Source organism: Astatotilapia calliptera, chromosome 4 (assembly GCF_900246225.1).
Source record: "Astatotilapia calliptera chromosome 4, fAstCal1.2, whole genome shotgun sequence".
Lineage (NCBI taxonomy): Eukaryota > Metazoa > Chordata > Actinopteri > Cichliformes > Cichlidae > Astatotilapia > Astatotilapia calliptera.
Genome location: NC_039305.1, coordinates 18,209,920 through 18,226,919, shown reverse-complemented (window position 1 = coordinate 18,226,919; position 17,000 = coordinate 18,209,920). Strand labels below are relative to the sequence as shown.

The 17,000-nt window shown below is 41.1% G+C and overlaps 1 protein-coding gene across 4 annotated transcripts in view; it reads left to right on the top strand.

The window, feature by feature from the left end:
- Nucleotides 1–17,000, top strand: part of cacna1ia (calcium voltage-gated channel subunit alpha1 Ia) — a 203,092-nt gene that overhangs the window by 135,069 nt on the left and 51,023 nt on the right. For all 4 annotated transcript variants that reach the window (XM_026165258.1, XM_026165257.1, XM_026165256.1 and 1 more), the window contains exons 7-12: nt 3,828–4,176; nt 4,563–4,655; nt 9,024–9,348; nt 9,623–10,011; nt 13,505–13,656; nt 13,965–14,150. In XM_026165258.1, coding sequence (XP_026021043.1) covers nt 3,828–4,176; nt 4,563–4,655; nt 9,024–9,348; nt 9,623–10,011; nt 13,505–13,656; nt 13,965–14,150 — 1,494 coding nt within the window. The remainder of the gene's footprint in view (nt 1–3,827; nt 4,177–4,562; nt 4,656–9,023; nt 9,349–9,622; nt 10,012–13,504; nt 13,657–13,964; nt 14,151–17,000) is intronic.

The window sequence follows — 17,000 nt, the reverse complement described above, 5'->3', positions numbered from 1 at the left end:
GGTGCTTCAGATGGTGACAATCGAAGAGTCACAATTTTGAAATAATACCATTAAGTCTGACAGAAACCAAAGATAACACTCTCCTACTCATTAGAGTCGCTTTCCAGGGGGTAATGGCGCATGTAGTTTACATGTGTAATAATTGTACATGCATGAGCAGATACTTGCCACGCAGTCTAATTGTCTTCTTTGTTGCCTCTGTCTCGGACTACTAATTATACAGCTGGTTCTATCAGGACATCCAAAAGCAATCTTAATCAATACAAAATGAAAGAGCAGCGATCCTGCTCTCTAGATAAAAACAGAGATAGGATTACATAAGCTGCAATGCCTGTCAACGTGATGACATTTCAGCCAACAAGTACTAAGTAATCATTACTACATTGTTGCCAAAACCCTTTTTTAACTCCTACATATGCAAAGTTTGATGGCTGCATAGTTGTGATTCTGTCATGTTGGCAAACAGACAGACAAGCAGATATAAACACCCACCAAAGTACTGCTTTTTTTAGGCAGCTCCTGCTTCAATAGGTGCCTTCAGTACCACATTTTGCCATGATGACACACACACACAAGGTGACAACAATACAAGCTACTATTCATACAACAAACAGTAAGTGGACACATTCGTTTCAGAGCTCCCCTTCCATGACTTCTTTGCACTCATTAAAATCCTATTTCTAAAAACATCTGAGCATCTGAGAAAGTGATGCATGATTATCTCCACCTATCACAGCCCTGGTCAAATGAGGTCCCTGTTTTTAGCAAGGTAGTCAGGGCAACAGTGCAGAGCTGTCTCTGCTTCAAATAGCAAACCTCACTTGTTATTTTTGCTTTGTCAAGACCAGACCAATTATTTATCCAGAGAGCCGTGGAATAAGGTTAATGCTACCCTGCTAAGATATTTGGATCTTATTTCAGTATAAAATAAAGGAAAACTCAGGTTTCTTTTTTTTAATGATATTTGTACAACTTTCTGTAATATCTGCAAACAAACTGAGTTTTGTGCTGTCACCATAAAAGTGTAGTGGCAGGAGAATATTACTGAAATTATGTTATTTCTGTTTTTTATGAAAACAAAATGAATATTGACAAATTAAAAAGGGTTGTTTTGGCATGTTTTGTTTTAAATAACCCTTTTTTCAAAGCTCCCATGTTCAGGTTCAGTAAATTAGTCACTGAATCAACTGTCTTAACTTCAAACATGGAGTTTCATTATTATATAACAGTCAAGCCAGGTTAATTTTGAACAAGTTCCAGAAACTCCTTCATAAAAACTGTCTATACCAAATTTTGAACTGCAGGTCTGCATTGGAAGCACATATGGTGCATAATCAATGAATGCTTAATACTTAATGCTTCAGAAAGCAGGAATAAAACTCTACTATTCACACAATGGTAATATCCTGTTTCACCCATGATATGAAGCCTAGATTTAATGAAAATATCAAAAAAGGAAAAAAAATTTTTATTTGTTTTAAATAACCATGTATAACCATTAAAGACATTGTTTGCATGTAAAAGTGTCCTTGGCCAAGATTAGAGTGTGAGCTTATGAATGAATGTTAGTTCGCATTACGTGCAGAACCTGTGATCTCTCATATAGTCGCCTCGATGTGGCTCATTCACATAAAAGGCAGCTGACCACTAAGTTAAGTGAATGGCCTTGAAATTTATATACCACTGACTGCTGCGCTGCAGATGTACTGTGACATCTTTGCACCTGTTCATGGTCTTTTTCCTTACTATATTTATGTGTACATTTCTCTCTTGTTGTTCATTTCTGTTGGTTGTGAGAATATATGTCTCAGCGCGCCACGGTCGCTGCACATGTGAGTGCTCCCCAGATGGGGATGGCTCTACTTGTGTTGCTATTTGCTACGCAGCAGCAAACGATGCAGTTTAAACTGTAGGATATAATGGGTTTCAGAGAGCAGCGGTGCCATTGTCATATAGTATGTGAAAGGAGATTTGCTGTTTCTCTGTTTCAAGATACCATCAGGATCGTTCAGAGACCACCAGGCGCCTGTCTCTGTGGGAACCTGAGTGAATGTGGCGATAACACAGACACTTCTCGTGACAGTGTCAATTTCCCCCTTGCACTGTGTCACCACTGTCCCATCAATTATACACATCATCATGGCTTGTACAGTTTTAAGATTTCCTAAAACCACCTGGAACAACCTTACTGTTCAGAAATTTTGAGCACCTGTACAAAAGTATTTTAAGTTCAGGCTAACAGAATTTTTACTGCTGTCACATGCCAAAATATGTCAAATTAGATCCAAACAGTATGTAAGGTTTAAGTAAATTCATACTTTTGTAACTACACTGTGCTCAAAATAAATAAAGACAAATGTAGGATGGATATAACATGATATGCTGTGTCAATAAAAAAGAATAAAAATGTGGAACCAAAATTAAATAGCTTCAAAATGAGTGTACTGGTGTCATTTCAAGTAAGTAAAGATGCAAAATAGCACCTGAAGGTGGCAAATATTATGATCACAGTCTCCAAAACTGATAAATGGCACTTCGCCTGTTTAATTATCTCATGATGTGATTTGTACCTTCTGATTGGTAGTGCTGTGATTGGTAGACATACTGTAGTGAAAAGGCAAGTGGCAAAAACAATGTCTTGGAAAAGGTGCTTTGTCTAATTTTGCAGGGCATGAAGCAAAATGCACTGAGATCTTTTTATATATATATCGTCCTCTCATTTCTGATGTTTACAGGCTTTTGAATCACAAGTCTTCAAATATATAAAATGTTTAGTCCTCAAAATGTTTGTGTTGATAGTTCAGCAGAGAATTGTTAAAGTGCATCCTCCATGATTTCTCAAACAACAGCAGAACTGAATTGAAGATTATCACTGTTTCCTGTTATGGAGAAAAACAGCTTTGTCATTTTATTTTTGTAAAATAAAGCAAGGATGCTCGCCTTATATAAACTATTATATCATTTTAAAACTATTTGTGTATCATGCTTTGTCTTGAGTTTGTTGGGTGAAAAACATATGCTAATACTGTGAATCATCTTTTGTATCCTTATTTTAGCTACATCAGCCACCCCTACTCCACCAAACAGGAGAAATCGCAATAAAAACAGAAAACACAGATACTGCTGTAAGGATTTAGTAACTACTCAAACTGCAAACCCAATAAATAAAAAGCAAACAAAGTTAATTGTCATTATCTGGTTTCTGTATTCATGCCAGTGAAATCCAGTAGCAGCTAACAAACAGTTAATAACCACTTCTGCTGGAAAACTAAAGGTGAAAGGACAATTTTTCGCACACTTCTCCAAAATTATGCACAAAAAAAGGATATTGTGTAATTCCTAACATCATTTCTTTTGGTAATATCCTGGCAACACATGTTCTAACCCTCCCTACCACACCTGTCAGCACAGCTTTGGTCTACTGCAGCAGCTTCAAGCACTGTCTGCTAGGTGTCTGCCAGGTGTGGCCTCTATAGATATACTGTACATATCACCTAAAGCTCTTATTAATCCAATCATCCAAGGTTGTAAGCTTTTTTTGTCTGAACTGGAAAGAAATTAGTCAAAAGACACAGCCATGTGTGTATATATTTGTGACTGTGTGCAGTAGAGAGAAGGAAAGCAAGGGAGTATTTCCTGTGATAGCATGCTTGCCTTAAGTCATCACTCATACCCCCCCCCCCCCCCCCCCCCCCCGCCCACCTCTTGGTACAGTGCTCCTTAAATGAAGTAAGTAAAATACTTCATTTAAGTTCATGTACAATTTTATGTATTGGGATAAAATACCATGAACATCTTACCTTCGTTATTATTTGTTCTTTCTCCAGCCCATCAGGTATGACCCTGCCTGCGCCATACTACCGGCCAGAGGAAGATGATGAACGACCCTTCATCTGCTCCCTGGCTTCCGATAATGGCATAATGTCATGTACTGACGTGCCAGCGAGACGCGAAGGAGGACGCATATGCTGCCTGGATAAGGAGGACGCTCTCCACAGACAGGCGCTGGGCCTGAGTCCTGAGCCTCTGGCTAACAGTAGTGGTGCTGGTGAAGCAATAGGGCTATGCATAAACTGGAACCAATATTACACTCGGTGCCACACTGGGAGTACTAACCCCCACAAAGGTGCCATCAACTTTGACAACATTGTCTACGCCTGGATTGTAATTTTCCAGGTAGGTTTGCGTGCTAAGGGTAATGAGTAGTAATAATAACCTTCTTTTTGGAATGTGGTTATTTGGTGCTGATGATTCAGTGTTCTTTTGTTCATTTATTTGTTTTTAATTAGATATCTGCATTCTTTTTTTGCATTTACTTGTCTATTTTCCTTAGTTTTCCTATTACTTATTTTTCTTAACTCCATGTTATTTTTTAAATAAAAAATCGCTGGTTTTATATATGTATTTATTTATGTAGAGGAGTTTCAAGGTGATAAAAAACTGTCCTTCACTAGTAGATAAATATGTGGCAAAGTAAGTCTTTTAAAAAAATTATATAATGCTAAGCAAACCCTGGAGCACAAATTGCAAATGTTAACTTTGAGTCAAATCTTTCCTCCTAGGTGATCACTCTAGAGGGCTGGGTTGAGATAATGTATTATGTTATGGATGCCCACTCCTTCTACAACTTCATCTACTTCATCTTACTCATCATTGTAAGTACTTTCTACTAACATTCTAGTGTATCACATGTTTAATTATTATAAACGTTTGGATAAACTATAGAAAAACACAGACTATTGCCTCCTAGTGTGAGTATATTGATACATTTATATGTCAGTAAACACCCTCTGAGTGATTAATTGAACTGTTTTTGAGTGAGAAGTAGAAAAATGCAAGTTAAAAAAACAAGTACAAGTTGATGGACTGCTGAAAAACACACAAAAAATCAAGTGCCGAAAGGGAAAAGTTATCATGTGCATGCTCTGTGCAAAAGTTATATGGGAAATACAGTGTCAGCAACACAATGAGGGTTGGATTGTTTGTGCTGCATTCACATGCTTTTGACTGCCTGTAAACTCTGTTCATTCCCACTGTGTCAGTACAATAGACAGTGCCACAGAAGTCACAGATTTTACACTTTCCCATCAGCAGGTGAACAGTAAAAGAAAGACAAAATAAGATCAGGAAGATAACATGGCAGAAGAAAGGAGATGAGAAACTTTGTAGTGCTGATACTTTCTAAAAGTAATGGAAGTCTTCTGCTAAGTGGAAGGTTGATGGTTCAATCCCTGGCTCTTCTGACCTGTTTCTTTGGGCAAGATGCTGAAACCTGAGTTAAACCTGATGTAGTCAGATGTTTGTGAATGGGTTATTGATGCGTATAGTATGCACTTTGAGTTCCAGGCGTGAGTAGAAGAGCAGTTTCAATCGTTAAAAAATGTTACTATGAGAAAGATCTTATAACACTTGCTGTACATGTAAAAAGATGTATAATCAGAGGGAAGGGAAATGTTTTGGGGGTATATGAATTTTAATCCTGCGTCCAATTCTTTGTTATTGCTGATGTGATTGCTGACTAAAGTCCATCCACTGTGGCAGATGAGACCTCAGGCTAGCATTGTCAGTGCAAGAATCACCTTTTTGCGAGATATGGATGTGGTGTCACATTACAGCATAATCGCTTTTTCCTGGTTTGTACTAACCCACTGTCTAGAGTCTCATATCACGTACCCCTCTTGTTCCAATTACATTAAGGGCCAACAGATGATTACATCATCGCACTGATTTGCAGTCAGAGTTCATGCCCAAACTGCTGCAATCTGGCACTAAGAACTGACCAAACAAAACAAGCTCCTTTGTTTTCGGGTTCAGTATAAGAGCTACAGAGATTAAGAGATATCGTCTAACTGCTCTAGACAGACTGCTCCCTTTGTGGTGCAAATGCCCAAATAGTTTTGGTGTAACTAACTGACGCAAATGTGTTGCTCCTTTTGAGCTTCCTTGCAAAGCTCCATTCTGTTTGGCAGCCACCCAACGTTTTTAAGTGATGCCGTGGAAGCATTGCTGACACCATGAGAAGTTTTCAGCCACACACTTCCATGGGCCCTTATTGTGCTCTACACACAGTCAGGGTCACCTTGAATGCTTTCATTCTTTTCCTTTGTAGTCCTTCCATTTACTGCCTTTTACTCATCAAACTCTCACTCCCTCATCCACCCCATCTCTCCGTCTGTTGTGTCATTATGACGTTGTAGCACCCCGCGCTTTAAAGTCTGTTAATCAGTCATGTAAGTGTGTGGTTTGGGGTACAAAACTGAGAGACAAAAAGAAGTTTAACCTCCACAGTGTCAATCACACAGTCTCATCTTTGTCTGTTTGAAACTTGATATACTGTCAAGTGTGGAACCCAAAGTAGCTATATCAGAGTGAACTGAGGGGGAGTAAGTGTATAAGAGCTAATCACTCCCGAGAGGGCATTTATTAGGCAGTTACCTGTGTGTATATGAAAAAAGTCTTACCAATATATATGTGATGAATCCAGCATAGGAGCGCATACAGTTGTAGTTACATACATTTCCAAACAACAACAGAGTCCAAGATCATCAGTTTTAACATGTTTCAATAAGTACAAGTTATTCAAATGTGTCACCACTTTCACAAAGTCTGGAATAAGACCAAACCTGTCACCCTCTGATGAGACAAAATATATCAAGATGTTCAGGACCAACCCACCAAGGCTCAAACCTGCCATGAACTAGAAACTGCTAGAACACCAGCATTACTGTCAACATTTAAGGAACCTTTACATAATCATGGACTGAGAGGGTGCTGACCAAGAACAAAGGCCCTGCTCCAAAATCAACATGTTCTAGCTTGACTGACATTTCAGCTACCCACATAGATAAGACAAATTCCTTCTAGAGAAAAGTTTTATGATAACATGAGGCAAAGATTGAGCAATTTAGCCACACTGACAATTTTGGAGAAGTATGGTGAAGTATTCAAACCTAAGAAGACCGTACCAACCGACTAGCATGGTGGTGGTAACATCATGTTTAGCTGTCAGTGGTACTGATACATTGTACAAATTGGATCAGTGGATTACCTTCAATCTTTTTAACTTAACCTTAAATCCACAACTACACAATTACAATTTGTACCCAGGTGTGTACACACAGGATGTTCCAACAGGAGAATGATCACATAGATGCAGTAAAACAGATGGATAAGGAAGGCAAACAAAAGAGCTTCTGAAATGTTCTTTCCAAAGCTCCAACCTCAACAGTAATGAAAATTTGTCCAAGATTGATTAATACCAGTAAACCAACCAGTTCAAATGAACTCTTTCAATCCTGCCAAGAAGAGTGGTCTAATATCCAACCTTAACTATGCCAGACTCTTCTTGATTACTACCAAAAGCATGAAGTCGAGGTGTCGAGGACCCCATGTGTATTAGAAAAAATCTAAAATAAATTCAAACTTGTGCACCCAATTCTAGTTTTTTAAAGTTCTTCCATTCTGCAAAAAAGAGCAGAAATCATTCAAAGAAATCATTAAAAGATCCAAATTATCATGACATTCATGCCCAGGATGAGTGTGTGCAAACTTCTGCCTACAGCTGTATATGCAATCTGTTATAAGCTAAGCCCATCTAAGTGGTGACGTGTGTGTGATCACACATGCTTTTGTCTATGTGAATATGTATGTGTTGGAGTGTGTATGTGTGTGTGTGTGAGCTTGCATGCATGCATAATGCAGTGATGGTCTGAATGCGTGATATTGGGCTGCCCTCGCTCATTATGCGTAAAGCTGTCTACTGATCAGAATCACAGAATAGACACACACACGCAGATGCAAACCTGGAGGGAAATCAAAGCCCCACACACCTGCAGACCTGCTTTGACCCACAGGCCACAGATGGGTATCTCTCCTCCTCTCACACACCTCCCATCTATGTTTCCTCTCTCTTTTTCTCTTTGTAAATATCTCTGCAGCCGCTTTATTTCATTCCCTCTGGCTTCCTCGCTCTCTCCTTCACCTTTCCTTTGCATCTTTGATCACTTTGGATGAAAGTCTAAAAGTGGAATGTCACTAGGTTTGGATTTTATATCTGTGAATGATTTATTAAGCATCACATCTCAAAATGCATAGTTTTATAGATATGTATGTGCAGTATGCCTATGTATGTACTCAACATGTATTTATATCACTGAAGCAGAGAGATACAACTTCAGATTTTTGATGCACAAAACTGAAACACTGGTAAAAGCTGCTCTATCCTGCAGTCTGTTCTTTTTTTAGTTGTTCACCATTATCCAGTATTGATCTATTCATTGGTCTGTAACCTGCTCAGAGCACACCAATAAAGGCAGTTTCAGCAGTCCCATAGTGATTCCCATTACTGCCACTAAAAGGGTCAGTCAGCATGTACTGTTCACGGGTAACCTCATCACCTCTCTGCTGCCAAACCTTACTTTAACTCATGATAAGAAAATCAAACTTATTTTGTGAAAAACAGTGTAAAGAAAGAAAGCAGTGAGAGAGAGTGGTTAGGGAATGCTTGTCAAGCAAAGGCGTGAGAAAAGTAAAAATTAATGTTGAGTGCACGGAGGGGAGGGAGCATTAAGTCGAGTCAGAGAATAAAAAGAGAAGGAGAGAAAGAGAGATTGCCAGACGCTGAACTGTGCTTTGGGCATGTGTTGGCTCTGTCTGTCTGCTCCAATCAGTCTCGGTTTGGTGGGAAGCCAGCCTTCAGAGACCTTTAGCATGTGCGCTACCATTTCTAAAGGAGGAACAGAGCACAGTATTAGAATAGGCAAGTGTGTATTTACCACTGAAGAAAGACCACAATTCTTCACATTTTTCATGTTTCCTAAATGAGCAACATCTGCTTTAGCCATGGGCTGATTATTCAAATAAGGCGGCGTATCTGTGCGTTTTTGTTTTAGTTAATTTTGTCAAACATTGATTTATGAGCTTTTACAACAAAACAATAAACTTTGACATGCCTGCAGGAGTTTGTCTTCCGTCGCACTGGGTTTAATCTCACGGGGTCAACTTTTTTGCCTCTGCGTCTCCAGATCGGTTCATTCTTCATGATCAACCTGTGCCTAGTGGTTATCGCCACCCAGTTCTCAGAAACCAAACAGCGGGAGCACCAGCTGATGCAGGAGCAAAGGGCGCAGTGCCTGTCCTCCTCCACCTTGGCCAGCATGGCCGAGCCTGGAGACTGCTACGAAGAGATCTTCCAGCTGGTCTGCCATGTCCTCCGCAAGGCTAAGAGGAGATCGGCAGCTCTCTATTACACGCTGAGGGGCAAGCCCCCGCCGGCTGGTGGAGGCAGGGGTAACAGGCGGGGTGGAGGCAATGTGAACGGAGAACGGCATCATTTGAGGCATCCGAGATGTGAGTAGGAGGGTTTCAGAAAATAACAATGAGAATATTCTTATTTATGTAACATTTGGCAGTTCTATTTCAGATAAGATGTACAATTACATAAGAGCAAGAGCTGAATTTTAGGTTTTTCAAAACATGATGATGGCCCGATTGGATCGTGCATTTCTTAGATAATAAATCTCCTGAACTTCTTTTGTATACTTGGTTAAAAAAAACACAAAAAAGTTCTGTATTTGAGACTGTATCCACATCTTTTTTTTCCCCTGTCACTCTGTTTCTGTAGCGTTCCACTGCCCCCACCAAAACAAGCAAGACCATGACTCTCAGCCACTAGCCAATTCCATCAGTCTGTCTGTCCCTCAAAATCCCGAGGACTGCCCTATATGTGCGTTATCGTTGAAGGAGGGAGTGAGGGCTGTGGGAGATTCCGCCAATGGCGAGGAAAATGAAGAGGATGCGGTTAAGGAGACGAGCAAAGAGGAGAACCACTTGGAGGAGAGGGGAGATGGAGAGAGGAAGCGGAAAAGGACGTGCTTTGGACATTGTAAGGACCTCTGGAACGGTATGAGGAGGAAACTTTGGGGCATTGTGGAGAGCAAGTACTTCAGCAGGGGCATTATGATTGCTATTCTCATTAACACCATCAGTATGGGCATCGAGCATCACAACCAGGTAAGATCAGCTTCGATTAAGAGACCTCCTTCATCTTCACCTCACTCAAGTTCATGCAGCACTTCCACCTTTCACATCAGGTCATGAAAAAATCCACACTGAGTGGTGAGAGGTTTTTGTTTGTTTGTTTGTTTTAGTTTTTGACCCATCTTCTGTTTTAAGGACTCTCTTTTTATTATGAACCTCGCCATTACTTATGTCTGAACCGATTCCAAAAGCCATGAGCCACCAAAGAGAGTGATTGTTTTGGAGTGTTTGAGAGTGACAGTATCAATACAGTGTGTTACCGTAATCATTTCTCCCGCCCCAGCAAATCAGCAGAAGGAAACAGCGTTACGGCAGATGACATTCAGGGCGACGAGTGCGGGATTGGAGGAGCATCAGTGCCTAACAGTTCCATGATCGAGGTGTAAACATTTAGCCTAGCAGTAGACATAACCGAGCTGGCTTTTAACATGGGCCAAGCCTCCTCAGAGGCAGACAAGGCAGGTGTCTGAAAGCGAGAGTGAGAGCAGCCTGCCAAGAATACGCACGCACACGTGAACACAAATAGTTGCACACGCAAACACACAATGCAGATCCTTTTTTTTTTTTTTGCAAACCGTGTGCAGGCGCATAAACAAAATATCTTTTTATATTCTTGCGCATGCACCAACAGAAACACATGGACTCACAAGCTGTTACATAAGACAGCTTTTTTCTTTTTTCTCCATTCTCTCTCCCATTCTGTTTTCTGTCTGTCTTTCATGCTCCCTCCCTTGCTAATTTTACTTCCACCTCACCTTCCCCCTGTTCTCCCCACAAATCCCTCTGTGCACCTTTCCTTTGCACTTTCCCCCACTTGTTCCTTTGTTCCTCGCTGTCTCCCTTCCTTCCATCCTTCCCGCCTTACCCCGAGCGTCTCATCTACTCACCTACTCTTTTTTACCTCCCTCAGTTTCATCCTCCGTCTCCCCGCTTCTCCCTCTCTCATCCGCCCACGCACTCTTTGACAGCGTACAGGGTAGTTGCGCTCTCTCTCTCTCTCTCTCTCTCTCTCTCTCTCTTTCTCTCCCTCATCTCTAAAGACTCTAAAAATAAACGAGGGTTGTGCGGGGGAAAAGAAGAGGAGGAGACAAGCGAGAGAGGAAGCGTGAGGCTTATGCCGGTTACACAGCAGTTTTCAGCTCTATTCCCCGTGCAATTCTGTGCGCGCGTGTGAGTGCGCGCACTTCAAAGCGGGCACGTATGCAGGGACCCACACGCGTTTGCATGCACACACTCGCAGACGCCTCGTTTGCCTTGTCTTTTGAGTCTTTCTCCCTCTGCAAGACTGACAGGAGCACTTACACAGGTGTGTGCGCTGGCTTTGCGGTGCAGAAGTCTTAACTTCAGTGTTTTCTTCTTAAACAAGAACTCTGAAGCCCAAAACATGACTAACCACACAGCTGCTGTACCACAGCACCACAGGGGCTTAGGGAAAAGGTCTGTATTTACAGTCTGATTTCAAATAAATCCTTCTGGATAGGTGTCACATGTGACAGCGGACGATTTATGTGTTCAAATATTTAAGTTTGACTAATAATTTTTACTAATTCATTAGTTTTCAAAAGAAGCCACACATGCGCAGTCACACTTGAGGGCGTAGCTCATTCATTCATATTCATGAAACAGTCATGCTGACTGAGGGCACATTTCAGGCGAGTAACAAGAGAGGACACTTGTCTCATGGGATGGATTTTCAGGGGACATATGCAGGGCAGGAACAGGCAAAAAAGTAACATGGAAGATCAAAGGTATGAGAATATGAGGAGAAACGTTGCTAGGGAATGAAAGGTAATGGGGCAAGAAGAAGGGGGAGAAGGAAGGAGGAGGAGAAAGCAACAGGGAGGGAGTGATGATGGTATTTTGTTTGAGTTAAACTGTGGTGTCAAGGGCCGTGATGGTTCTGTCAATAGCAATAAATCTTATATCCTGTGTTTGCACTTAAGACTCGTAAGGGAGTTATGGGCGTAGGTCAAGGTTAGAGCAGCTGCTAAGCGATCCAACTTGTTTTTGGCGGGTGTTTCCATCTATGTTCATTTATCCATATCATACTATTGCTGATCTGCAGCCTTTTTTTTTTTACATGTTTTTCGAATTTTAAATTCATAACAGCCACCTTCAAGCTATGAAACTAGCAAATCTGTTTTGCAGGTCTTTCTTGCTCTTTCTTCTTCATCTCTGACGACAAATCTATCTCCCCTCCTCAGCTGTCATGCCATCATCTAGTTTCAAACAGTCCTTCCATTTTTTTATTTTTTTTTGGTTTTCCTTCTCCCTCTCTCTCTCCCTCATTCACCCTCTGATCGACAGGAGGATATTGATTGGGAAGAGATGTGTCTGCCTGATAATGAGACTCAGAAAAGGGAAAGAAAAAGGCGTGGAGAACTAGGGGTGTTGTAGAGATAGACTGGGAGACAAAGCGGATTAGGGGAGGGGAGGGCTGTGAGAGTGTGTGTTTCCCTGACATGGTTTGCTAACTTTGGCAGGGCGAGCTGGCTATTTCTCCACTGGCTTTTGAAACTAAAATTCACAGGGGGTATCGGAGAAAGCATCTGATCCATATCGCGCATAACTCACATCCACTCGCACACAAAGCGCACTTGCATAAAGCCAGTCTGCGCATAGAAATGGAAATAAACTCGGAATTGACTGGTGTGCGGGGGGGGGGGGGGGGGGGGGTGCTATATGTGTGGCGTGTTCATATATGTATGAGTCGCTTTGGCAATTCCAGATAACAGGCTTTCCTATTCAGCCAGTGTTTGACACCATGTGCTACACAGGCAATGCACACTCTCCATCCCTTTTCTCATTTCCTGTTTATTTTCCCCCTGATGTGAGTTTTCCTTTACAATTTCACATAAACAGCTGTGCCAGGAAACTGTTTGTTTTCCCACTTTTCAGCCTCTTCTCTTGATCTCAGACTGTTGCCTCTCTCAGATAAGATGTATGTGTTAATTTTATGTGCCAGGTAAGGGTAAATTCTGTCTTCAAGTGACTGACAGTTTGACTGGCAGCTTTTTCAGCGCAAGCAGAGAAAAGTAATACGAGCGCAGTTGTTTTGTTTGGCAGCGGCTCCCGTATCTATTGTTACAGCAGCTGTGATTGAAAAGCACTGGTTTAATATTAACTGTTTTTATCTCTTTGTGTGTATTTGGCACTGCTCTGTTTTTAACTTCAAATACTTGCAGTGCTTGAGCTCCTGTAACCGCTTCCCTTCTCATCATTGGTTTTGTCACTCTGACCTTTTTTCCACTGACATGGCACTGGTGCTTGTGCACATCGTGTAGTATTCCACAGTTGAAATTTAGGGTAAGAAATTAATGGTACATTTTTTGTAATAGCTCTCAAATAGCATGAGAAATCAGTGACTCCAATATTGGGTCCAGCTATTTTGAGGTTTATGGTGCAACAAAAGAGGTACCGGTCTGTATCCTCACTCTTCTGATTTTGTTTTAATGTTTCCACCAAGCCTGAGGAGCTGACCAATGTCCTGGAGATCTGTAACATCGTCTTCACCAGCATGTTCACGCTGGAGATGATCCTGAAGCTCACTGCCTTTGGCTTCTTTGAATACTTGAGGAATCCGTATAACATCTTTGATGGCATCATCGTCATCATCAGGTGTGTGATATGAGTGGCTGATTGAGAATACTGTATGTTCCTTATCACCCTAGTATGGATTATGTGTGCTTACAGAATGAGAATTTTCTATCTTCATGTGTGTAATATTGAATGTTGTTTTTTAAAGACTAACTTAGCCTCTTATCTAATCTTTTCTTATCTATTTCCCCTCATTTCTCTTGACTCTTATTAATTTTGGTCTTCCTTTCCCCATATTTCTTTTGAAATGACCACATACATTTTTACAAATTTCACCACATCTTTGCCATTCTCATTTTACCCCTTTTTAAACACGTGTGCTCCCCCAGTGTGTGTGAGATCATTGGCCAGGCAGACGGTGGTCTGTCGGTGCTGAGGACATTCAGGCTTTTGAGGGTCATTAAGCTGGTGAGATTCATGCCTGCGCTGAGGCGGCAGCTTGTGGTTCTGATGAAGACGATGGACAATGTGGCCACCTTCTGCATGCTGCTTATGCTGTTTATCTTCATCTTCAGGTAACTCTTGGCATGTACATACATATATGTACATACACACACACACATATATATATATATATAAAAAAAAAGAAAAAAAACCCAGCACGCCCCTGCGGGCGGTTTATCCTTCAAGCTCAGGTCCTCTACCAGAGGCCTGGGAGCTTGAGGGTCCTGCGCAGTATCTTAGCTGTTCCCAGGACTGCGCTCTTCTGGACAGAGATCTCTGATGTTATTCCCGGGATCTGCTGGAGCCACTCGCCTAGCTTGGGAGTCACCGCACCTAGTGCTCCGATTACCACGGGGACCACAGTTACCTTCACCCTCCACATCCTCTCGAGCTCTTCTCTGAGCCCTTGGTATTTCTCCAGCTTCTCGTGTTCCTTCTTCCTGATATTGCTGTCATTCGGAACCGCTACATCGATCACTACGGCCGTCTTCTTCTGTTTGTCTACCACCACTATGTCCGGTTGGTTAGCCACCACCATTTTGTCCGTCTGTATCTGGAAGTCCCACAGGATCTTAGCTCGGTCATTCTCCACCACCCTTGGGGGCATCTCCCATTTTGACCTCGGGACTTCCAGGTTATACTCGGCACAGATGTTCCTGTACACTATGCCGGCCACTTGGTTATGGCGTTCCATGTATGCCTTGCCTGCTAGCATCTTGCACCCTGCTGTTATGTGCTGGATTGTCTCTGGGGCATCTTTACACAGCCTGCACCTGGGGTCTTGCCTGGTGTGATAGACCCCAGCCTCTATGGATCTTGTACTCATATATATATACATATATATATATATATACATATATATATATATATATATATATATATATATATATATATATATATATATATATATATATATATATATATATGCCACAATACGGCAAATCTCCGTTAACGAGCTATCGCCCCGTGCGTGGGGCTGGACGGCCAACACGTTAACGAGCAAACTGCGCTAATGCACTAGTTCCCACTAGAGATGGCACGATACCACTTTTTTATGTCCGATACCGATACCAATATCATAAATTTGGATATCTGCCGATACCGATATGAATCCGATATAGTGTTTTTTAATCAACAAAACTGTTTTTTAAATATCTTGCTGCATTTTGTATAAGTTCATACTCAAGTTTAAAACAACAACTACACTAAAGCTATTCTGTTATACCTGTATGCAAAAAAAATGTTTCATAGTTCAGCAATACTGATCAATCTAATAAACTTAAACCTGCACCATCCTCCCTATTCTGGTATTTTAAAGAGTACTTAGCATAAATATTAAGCAACCTAACTAATAGGGTTCCAACTCCCAGCAACAACAAAAATAAATAAATAAAAAATAGGGAACCACCCCTCACGCTCCACCTCATGATGCTTAATCGACGTAATCAACCTTAATTTGATGCAGTGTGAAAAAAATGCACAGAAATCAATTATTTTTCAAGAAATATTAAATAGATTCAACATCTTTCTTCAACAAAATTGCAGACTGCACAGATGGTACCTTCCCAAAGGAAAAAGTACTATAGCTTACTAGGGTATATATACTAAGCTGTAGTATATATAACTAAGCTGTAGTGCCTCTTCACCTCACTGTGCAATACCTTTTGTGCAATACTTTTGTAAATAGTCAACGGTGCAATAGACTCAATACTTGAAATGTGCAATTCACTTGTATTTTTATTTTTATTCCTATTTATTCTATTTATCCCCTTCGTATATTTTATTTATATTGTCTCTGTATTTATATATATGTGTGTGTGTATAACTCTGTAACTTCTGTCGGTGCTGTGCTTTTTTGGAAATCGAATTTCCCAGAGGAACCCACCCGAGGGATTAATAAAGTTCTATCTTATCTTATATATTAGACTTAATAGTTACTATATACAGTAATGGACTTCTATTCATTTTGCATCAAATTAAAACTTTGGGTGTCAGATAATTATTTATTAAAAGCTAGACATTTTAAATGAGAATAAGAAAGAAAAGTATGTCTTTGTGCCCCCTTTTCCCTGTTAATGCCCTATTGGCCCCCCTGGCTAAACTTTGCTAGATCCGCCCCTGCACAGTTACCAGCGTCAGCTACGTAGAAAAAGATCCTCGAGTAGAAAGTAATATTAAATACATTCTAACAACAGCTGATCAAGCTTAAACGTGCTGCTGTTGTTCAGCCGCTGGTTTCCTCTTTCTGGTGCAAAGTGGGCCAAAAGCAAACTAGAGACACGGACTCACGACAGAAAAGCTGATCAGCTGATCGTTAAGCAGTTTCATGATTGAAGTAGCAGCAAGAAGAGGCAGTCGCTCCATATATCGTTTGTTAAGCTTAACGCAGGAATGCTTTACAAACATTCAGAGATGGAGTTACACACTTGCTTTACTTCTCTCGGGGATAACTTTGTCGGAGATGAAATGCCGGGTTGCTAGCGAAGCTCCAAATGCTATCCAGAGCACCGACAGGTCCTGCATGCCACAGCCGCTCTATCACGTGAGGCATACTGCTCAGACGTGCTAACGTTCTGAGGTCAGTTACGGCGTGTTGCAAGTTTTGTGAGGTGCTTTCGTGATATTTAATGGATCGGATTACATTTTTTATTTTTCTCCGATATCCGATCCAGTAATTTAGGTCAGTATCGGACCGATACCGATACATAATATCGGATCGGTCCATCTCTAGTTCCCACCAATGTAATTGAGCATTGTGTGGCACATCCAACATACTGTTTTACTTTTGTCCATGACGCGCTTACCTTCAGGGTCACATGAAAACCAAAATAGTTCCAAACGCCAGATCTGAATGAGGGTGGGGGAGGTTCAATTTGCCATGTTGCAAGGAGAGCTTAACTTCTGTCTTGCTAGCTTGCCCT